Genomic DNA, 9,559 nt, shown 5'->3' with positions numbered 1-9,559 from the left:
CCTCTCAGAGATGTCAAGAAAATGTGCCCTGATCAGCTGGTGCGCCTCTGTGCGCCTCTGTGCGCCTTGTCCCCTCCAACACCAAAGGGCCCTCATTTTCAGCATTCAGCTATATATATATATATATATATATATATATATATATATATATATATATATATATATATATATATATATATATATATATATATATATGTTTTGCTCTTGCTTGGGCTCATCCGCAGGTTCACATAGAAAAAGTGGAAAGTGACAGTACTGTATTAGGTCCTACCACGTTCTGCCGTAGAGGAGGTTTGAGCTGACCATGTTACTGGTGTAATCTACAGCAGATGTGTCTATCTGGGCCATGTTGAGCTGGCTGTGCAGTGAGGGGGGGCTGGGTGACATCTCTTCCAGCTCCAAAGCGTTCACCTGCTGCTGGCTTTGATGCTGGGCGAGGCTGCTGGTCGAGGATGCGAGCACGACTCCGGCTCCGTTCTGTTGTTGGCTTTGTTGTTGACTCTGTTGTACCTGTTGCTGGTTCGGTGTCGGCGTGTTGGAGCCGTTCTGGCACGGTTTACCGTCCTTCACCAGAACTGGCACGGCTACGCGCCTCGGGGACTGCGCCTGCTGTTGGCACAGGTTACCGTCCTGTTGCTGCTGCTGCTGCAGCTGCTGCGCTGCCTTGTCCTTGGCCTGGCGCTTCATCTTGTACCGGTGGTTCTGAAACCAGATCTTCACTTGGGTCGGCGTCAGGTGGATCATACTGGCCAGGTGTTCCCTCTCCGGCGCCGACAGGTATTTCTGCTGCTTAAACCTCCTCTCCAGCTCGTAGACCTGAGCCTGCGAGAACAAGACGCGCCGTTTCCTCCTGGGCGCAGCGTGGAGAGCTGGCATGGATTTGGTGGCGTCCGCCATTCCTGTGAGACTCCCCATGCCGGTCATGTTCATACCTGTGGAAGGTCCCATGAATCTAGAAACTTAAAAATATACATACATATACGTGCGTTCAATAAACAGAAGAGGAGAACACTGTTTCGCCTGAAATAGTCTTTATTGAAATGTATTGAAATTATATGCGTTAATTATTGAAGTTGGCAAGCATCAGCTTTTGTCCTATATTTTAAAAATAATAATAATAATACTAATAATAATAATATCTTGCCTTTGAGTAATTACTCATGCCAAAGATAAAAAAAACTCGAGCCAGACTTGAAATAATGATCTCCTTTTCGGTTTAACCATAAACAGTCATTTTAAATTAAAGGTTTTCTAAAATACTGTACAATATTTGCATCAACTGTTTATTAGTAGTCCCCTGACATAAATAAAATATTTTTCAAAAGCGATACATATTTAGTCCTGTGCGTTTTTTCTCCCTCGTTCCTGATTGTAAATTATTATGTTTTTATTTACAACGAAAAAAAAAATTGAAAAGTGTGTATAAATGGAGTAAAGAACTTACTTGTGGAGTATCTTGGATCAGGGTTGGCGCTGTACCACCCTGTTGCTGCTGCACTATTCCGCATGCTTTCCTGGTACGACGGGAGGTCTCCCATGTTGCCAATGCTTCCATTGCAGTATCCCCCCATTGCGCTGTGGGAGAACTGGGAGACGGTGTGCGGCATGTGGTAAGTAGTGGCCACGGTGGCGTTGTGGCCCATGGAGTGCTGTTGCATGCCGGTCTGAGACACCTGAGGCTGTCGGTAGGCTCCCAGTGGAGAGGTTAGGTTTCCTGCGCCGTCCATGCCACTAAACTTCTTGTAGGTCTCCTCGATTGGACTCAAAATATCTGTCACTGAAAAAGGCGTTGTGTGCTTTGGGCTCAACGACATGATTCAGAAAGCAGGTAGATTTTTGTGTTTGAGCAGATCAACCGTGTTGTTGTATCGGCTCTCTCCTTGGTGGATGTCTACGTAAGAGAGTGCTTGTAGTGCGCCTGAGATCCTATTGATCGCCTTGGAGAAGGAGGCGAGCCCAGGGCGCTCTTAGCCCGGGTTTATTGGAGCCAGGAGCCAGGTTTACGACAAACACAGGGGGCGGAGCAAAACTCCTAAACCAGCAAACAATAGTCATTGACATTTTAGGGAAATAATTCATGAAAATACACTTTGCTTTATATTAACTATACATGAATAAAACGACGCCACGTATTTATGATTCTGTCCTTTCTGACAACTATATACAGGTGAGAATAGGCCATTATGTGCAGCACATCAGCTGATCTGACCACATATGACTATTTTGCGTCAGTAGGGAATTCCACTCTTTCTAGAAACTTTGAGAGCACTTTGAACAAACATAAGGGCCACAGAGTATCATCAAAGAGGCACAATGAAGTTGTATGACCAGCTCATTTATGCTTCTTAAGCATCATTTTGCCTCACCAGAGAGGGACAAGTCCAAATAAGCTCAAAATGACAAAATGCTGAAAGGGAAACGGCAATAGGGATCCAATCTGTGAGTATATCACCACCACACATTCATGAGCAGCAAGGCAAGGCATGTGTACAGGATTTATAGATTATATTCGTTAAAACTGACCGCGGAAGTTTTCAGAATTCCAAATAATTTAGGGAAGAAAAAGAGCAGAAATCACAATACATTTACACGTCTCTCACATAGGTTTTCATTAGACTTAATGCAATTTGGAGACAATATTGTAAGCCCCAAACCCTCAAGTCTGGTCAACATGCATTAATGAGACTTTGCAGTCTTGACCTGACATTGTAATCTCTGAGCAAACCGACTGGCGCCAGGGGAAGAATCAGAGGAAGACAGACACAATAAGGGGGGTCAAAAGACAAAAAGAGCTTCTACAAAATGCAATAATGAAAACCAGTTAATGTAGCTTCACATTATAACCTTACACGTCTCTACTGAGGCTCTGTAACGCATTATTAGGCCTGTAGCTCATTACCGTCAAATTACAGAGATAGTCTATAGATTGTCTATATTATGCTACTCATAAACGGTTATCTGATGGCTGGGACTAGTTTATGTTTTTCATCAATATCAACAGTTTACAGCAGACAACAACCGGAGCAGGTGTGCTGCTCGGGGGTTATTTTCCAGACGTGAAATGTGTTTCCATCTTCCTTTACTGGAGGAAGGAAACACTCATCTGCGCGAAGCCACTAATGTAATTTAGCATGGCATGACAGCAAGTAGCTACCTACCCTAATTGAGCAAATGAAGATGTGACATGGTCAGCCATCAATTATAGCGACATATCAAGAACACCAATCTCCGGTTGAGTTGATAGCATGATTTTAATAAATCATTGTTCTTATGCATATTTCACCAGCCGAATTTCTCCTTCTTCTCCCCCCCACCCGCCTACACCCCCCCCCCCACCTACCCCTCCACCCCCCCATCAGATGCCTGGACTCCGCAGCGGATTTAATGTGAAGTGGTTGGATTTTATTGTTGTTGCGGAAAACAAAACACTGCGCGCGTCAACGTATTCCAAAGTCAGCTGGAGTTGTCAGAAAGACAGTGAGGAAGGAAATTTAAAAATCTGATTGGCAGGAAGGTTTCAGGTGTAAATAAAATGCTCTTTCTAATAAACTCTTCTTCATATTAAAGAATCAATCATGAGAATATCAGCTATTTTCTTAAAGTAGAGTAATAATTCCAACCTGCAAATATTGCTGTACTTGTCCAGACTTCTGTGCGCCTTTTCCACTCTTTTGCCAACGGCAACATGGTGTCTTTTCAGGGCGAGAAGAAAGGTAGGCCTCGGCCCAGACCTCTAACATTATGTAAATGAGGCAAACCTCTCAACCTTGTGGATTACTGAGTCAGAGAGCAGGACCCTCGTCCACAGACCCTCCACATTAGGATCCCATAAAAATCTGGAGCTGGTTGGCTGCATGCAACGCTTATGAGAGCAATAGTCCACATTAATATAGTTGCCAATCTAAGTTAACTTTTACATCCAGTGAATATGATGTGGCCAAGGCTGCAGGAGGAGGATAAACGGACGCGCCGAGGAGCTATGAAGAAGGCCCAGTCGAGGTTTGTTAATACATCTGACGCGTTTATAAAGAAAATAATTTTAATTACCAAACCTTTGTGCAGCTGTAGTTATGATATTGAATAGAGTTTATTGCTGTGTGTTTGTAGGATAAAACAAGCGTGAATGCTGATAAATAGCATTTAATTTAGCCTATTCATTTATATTAGCTTACACTGACCTTTGCCGCCCCAAGGAGAATAAAAGTGCTACATTATTGGCAGCATGGCGATGAATAATATGTATTTTATTCCCAGAATTACGCACGGGGACGGTGCGCTTGTTTGCGCTGTAACTGTTTTGCTTTTGTAAATACACGCTTTTGAAATTCTCCTCTTTGACTTTCTGTAGCCTACCTAATGTAATTGTCAAACTTTCTAGATAATTTGAGTTATTTCACAAGCTTTCTAAAGTTACTTAATTACTGACAAACAAATAGAAGCCTGTAATAAAGGATTTACAACCAAGCGTCCAATTATTTTCTATTAAGTTTGCTGTATTTCAAGCATTCCTTGCTATCAGCGATCAAATCTTGTAAATTGTGTGTATTAATGAGGAGACATAAACGCAGAATCGTCGTGTGTTCAAATAAACATCGCGGTCTTTGTTAGGACATATAAACAAAATTTCCAATATATTAAGTGTAAGTGTCCATCGGACCAGTTAAATGTTGTTAACCAGGACTGAAATCCATTTGTGTAGCTTATATCATATAGACAACCTTTTCCCGATATCATCACCCCCCTCAGCTCAGCACAGCGCAGCAGATGGACCAAAGCGCCTGGTTACTGAAGTGCTTTCCTCCATCACTTCGTTGCTAGTTCAATACCTTGAGAGATGTGGAGAGATGGCTGAAGGGCCGAGGTCCTGACCTGCCACCTCAACCACAAACCGGCCGAGCACAGAGTGCAAAAAACATGGGGATTTATTTAGTCTTACAGCCCTTAAATCTCTAACTCAACTCTTAACTCTTCTTTTTATAATGCGAGAGGAATTTAAACAAACACAAAAAATGGTAAGATGTTGCCATTTTTCTCTTCATTTTCCTCTTTGGGCCACGTTGAAGATTCATTGATAAATCCCAGTGTGCTGCTACCATAAACTTACATGGAGTAGAGTACATGGTAAATCTGTCCAGGTTACATTTTTCAGGTCGTGCGTAATTTACGCACGAACTCTTCGTCCTTTGTCTCTGCCTCTTTCATTCTCCTCTTGTTAGATTTCTAAGGATTTGATGTCAATACATTATTTTTATTCGTGAAGCTTTTCACTGAAAACAAAATGATGCGTCTTGGGGACGGTTCCTAAGGAAGAGGTAGACTTATAAACCCCACCTTTAGTGTGGAACGGCTTTAAAAAAGTGTGATTGCGCACCAAACTGCTTCCTTTAGGACTGCAATTTTTATCAATAAATTAATGGACAAACATAGACACGAATTTTCAAATTTTTTCGTGACACTCAACACAACTTTCAAACAAATGTATTTCAATTGGAAATATCTTTAGTGCCACGTTTATATCACTGTTAAAAATAATGATATTTTATGATATGACAACGCTGTGGTTAAGGTCTTGTGGTTTAGGCACGAAAACCATTTGGTTAGGTTCAGGGTAAGATCATGGTTTGGGTTAAAAATGATCACTTGAGGCGTGGTTGGAGGCGGGAGGCCAGCAGCGGTCTCCTGCAGCAAAGTCCACGAAGTCCACTTTCTGCAAAGTTAGGATCTATCCATCCACACAACCTGCCACCTCCGAATATGGAAATTTGTCACTTTATATAGACGTCATCTGAGCTGCGCCTCTTGACAGGCTCTTAGAAAGTCGTGCTGGGTATCACGAAAAAAAATGGAATATTCGTGTTCATGTGCACGAATCTATAGATTAAATTTCGTGACTATTTGACAAACTGCCGTGATACTGGGCCGAAACTCACATACAGAGTAATGTTCAAGTCTTCCCATTCTTACATTACAAATTGTTAAAAATCTATCGACATAGAAAGTGAAATATTTCAGTAATATTTTAAATTAAATAATCGATTTATTGGGGATATAAATTCATGATGGCAAAACGTCTGTTGGCCTGTACTTTGTTTTCTTCCAAGTCACTGAAAGATTCATTCGGAGGTTATTGTTACGCACAAAATATAATAAGTCTAGTCAGTATCCCGCGGAGCTATAACGAAACCTCATTTAAAATTTTGAATCACAACACTGAAATCAGCAGTGTCGCAACACCAAAGATGATTTGTATTCTTCATTCCAAACTTAGAATTCAAACCACATCTGTACTGTGTTGGGCACATTGGATGAATTTGTGTGGATATTTGTGGAGGAAATTCTACACCTGCAGTCAGTGTAGTACCATTTAGATCAAATGCTTTCTCTCCTCTTAAATCGGCGTGCAGTGTGAGAGTAAAAAGCGGGCAGGTGCATATCTTTCAGCTGCGCTACTTGAAACGGTGCGGTTCCTCAGCTAAGTAGGTTAAAGGTCCTCCCAAGTGGAGAAAGTATGTGACAGGCCTCTTGAAGACCGTATTCTTCTGCAGGAGTTTGCATTCATTCACAATTAATGTCGCTTGATGGACGAAATGATGCTAATAGGGCGCCAAAAACAGAATATGGGCTTTTATGGGATGCTGACCATAATCTGACAGCTTGTTAAAATGGAGAGCTGGAGAACTCAAAATGCTGTAATAGGATTACAGTGTAGAAGTTATTCTTTGAGTTTCACAGTATAATGTGTAGCAGTTCATTTACTTGATTACTTTCTGGTAAGGTTATAATCAAACACCAGAAACTGTACTCACTGTGGGAAGGGATCCCAGCACATGTTGCATGCAGGCAGGAAATTGATTTTTTTTTTTCATTTGATATTACTGGATTTTTGCTGTATGGCTGCCTTTTAATTACCTGAAGCAGCCAAAGTCATCCTTTTACATTCCTGCCTGTCGCCTGAAAGAAACAATGTTCCTTGAGCTTTCAAGCCACTGAACCAAGGCCACCAAACACCAGAGAAAAAGACTAAGACCTAAGTATAACCCAGCATGATACAAATAAACAGGTAAAGTTTATTTAATATAGCATCTTTCACAGAGCAAGGTCACAAAGTGCTTCAGAGGAGTAAAACTGCTAATTTGTTAAACAAAACTGTACTGTCACTGACAGAATATGAAAACCAGTTGTTTGCTCTTTTTGATAGACATGACACCACAGAAAATATATCTTCTCCTTGCATCTAACTGTAAGCAGACTGGAAAATCAAGTCAAAGTCGATTAACTGGCCTAAATGTTTTGAACTTTTGAGACAATTTCAAATGGCAGGTGTGTGGTCATGTTGAGTATTTATTAGCTGAGGTTACTTATTGATGATGTGCACTCTGGGTTATTTAGCCTTTCACCAGTTAGAGGATGTTGGTATCAATTCTTCTTGTTTCACAAATGTCAGACCATAAAGCCACAAACTGATGAGCTGTTATAAATCTAGTGTATCGTCTTGTGCTTTATTTCCAACAAAAAGTTCAAATCATTTATGTTATTAGGTACAGCCACTAACTAGTTTAATCCTGTTTATAATGATTTCCAATTTTAATCATATGTTGATGATTCACCTTATAGGCACATAAACCTTCATCTTGTAATTTTGTTCCAACTGTAACTCAAATGCATGCTGGGAAGTATGTCATCAAGTTCTCAATGTTTCTTTAATAAATATAATTAGTCTTAATGAATGATTTGGCAAATTCAGCTTTATAGATTATATCATAATCATGCATCAAATGAATGAATTAATACATATATATATACATAAATAGATAAAATATCTACGTCGTGTCACCTTGCATGAAATTTGAAACAAGAAAAAAAAAATTCAGTCAATTCCACCTTCTCGTGGTTTAAAACAGAATTAGCTTCCTGAGATTTTAGGTCAGGGTTCTGCGAGTGCTGCTGTCCTCTGTATTGTTTTGAGTGCCAATATTTTAGCATAGCTGCTCTCTTTTGTAACAACAATTAAAAAACACAGCAGCAGATCAATGCAGATTACCAAATGCATGGCAGGACAAAGCAGATAGTGTACTTGGACGGGGTGCTTGGTTCCAAGGGTACCTGGTTCGTCCACTTCTCTGCTGCATTAATTGTGGCAGCAGTAAGGGCAGGTAAACAAAGCTGTTAGAGAGTATGGTTGTGACTCAGCCACGGCTCACTCCAGCTCTGTCACCCAGTTACTCATATGGCAAAATGTCTCTGCCAATCTTTTCTCTGTGTCTAGTTGCCCTTGGCAGCCGATTGTTGTGATAAGATGAAATATTTTTTTCATGACATGTCCTGAAATGATCTGTTAAATTTTTATTTGGCCGTTTTGTATGTTTTATGTGACAAAATGTAGTATTCCTGAACACACTTGTGTTTAAGTGCTATCAGATATCTTGGAATTATAAGACACGAGTTGATTAATGTGCAGTCAGTGCTCTCCAATGATGTAAGAACTGGTCAATAGTTTTCAATATTTGTGTATTTTCTTAACTAAATTTCTATGACATGAAAAGCAGAATGTACACTATATGTGCAGAGATACAGTCATGTCCTGCTTTAACTGTGGCAGGTTTAGTATCAAATACAGTTGTAAAATGTAATTATCATTATTTGTTTTAGCTTGTTAGGCAGCTTATTTGTACCCATACTGTTTTTTGTTTCTTCAATTCCATTGTTTTACCTTTTAAGTTTTGAGTTTTGATTTAGTCTGAAGCTATTCTAGCCCAAAAATGTTTCACACCATTGTGTGTGGTACAAGAAATAGTAATAATAATCAAACATATATGGTCATACACCTGAAATGCATGCAAATAGCTGCAATCTGTATCAAGTGTTTCCTGATGTCCATTTATGCCAGGAATTCATTTATTCGGCTTGTTTTCATGTTAACAGTCAAGAGATGCATCTGTTAATCAAAAGTTTCAAAGCACTTTGAGTGCTGTACACGGAGACGGAAACTTTTAAATGGCTTCACAACTCAACAATGGAAATGTGAACAGAAGCTGCATATCAATGCAGCATTTTTACCTGTCTGTTTGTCCCCACTTTGGGGTGCTTTTATCCAGCAGGCCATCTGATAGTCTGCCATTATTTAGATGAATCCACATAAACATATCACAAAACTACTTCAAATTCTGAATGTATTGATCCTGACAGATACAAGCACATAGCACGTGCTACAATTTAGAATATTAAGTCGCATTTTTTTTTTTTTTTTTTTTTGCTGAACAGTGTAAAAGAGATGAAAATTTTCTACTTGTTTTCTTCCCGGAAACTGAACACTGGGTAGTATCAATCAAATTGATGAGGCTAAAATATTACATGCAGAACTGAAAAATATCACATACTGTATATCAGTTTAACATCATATTATTATTGTGTGCACACTATTGTGTTGTTAATAATACTGTGTGTGTAACTAAATTCATCAAAATATTCTTCATGAATGGTAATTTATTTCTGTGCTTAATTAATTGTTATTCTGCCACATAATTTCTAATTCATTTACCTTGTATAGTGTGAAATTACC

The 9,559-nt window shown here is 39.8% G+C and overlaps 1 protein-coding gene across 1 annotated transcript; it reads right to left on the bottom strand.

Annotated features, from left to right (window-relative positions):
• Nucleotides 1-213: 213 nt before the first annotated feature.
• Nucleotides 214-1,902, bottom strand: nkx2.4a (NK2 homeobox 4a). The gene is made up of 2 exons (XM_067614207.1): nucleotides 1,445-1,902; nucleotides 214-959 (listed from the first exon to the last, which is right to left on the bottom strand). The coding sequence occupies exons 1-2, from the start codon at nucleotides 1,812-1,814 to the stop codon at nucleotides 268-270; spliced, it is 1,062 nt and encodes a 353-aa protein (XP_067470308.1). The 5' UTR covers nucleotides 1,815-1,902; the 3' UTR covers nucleotides 214-267.
• Nucleotides 1,903-9,559: the final 7,657 nt, after the last annotated feature.

The sequence above is a fragment of the Thunnus thynnus genome, chromosome 16 (assembly GCF_963924715.1).
Source record: "Thunnus thynnus chromosome 16, fThuThy2.1, whole genome shotgun sequence".
In the NCBI taxonomy this organism is placed as follows: domain Eukaryota; kingdom Metazoa; phylum Chordata; class Actinopteri; order Scombriformes; family Scombridae; genus Thunnus; species Thunnus thynnus.
Note: the sequence above shows the minus strand (reverse complement) of the source record. Positions and strands in the feature narration are given on the sequence as shown.

Bases quoted from the DNA above. Each gene is read 5' to 3' on its own strand.
- nkx2.4a (XM_067614207.1), bottom strand. From the start codon at position 1,814: ATGTCGTTGAGCCCAAAGCACACAACGCCTTTTTCAGTGACAGATATT. The intron at 960-1,444 runs GTAAGTTCTTTA...TATATTTTTAAG, and splicing joins TGATCCAAGATACTCCACAA to TTTCTAGATTCATGGGACCT.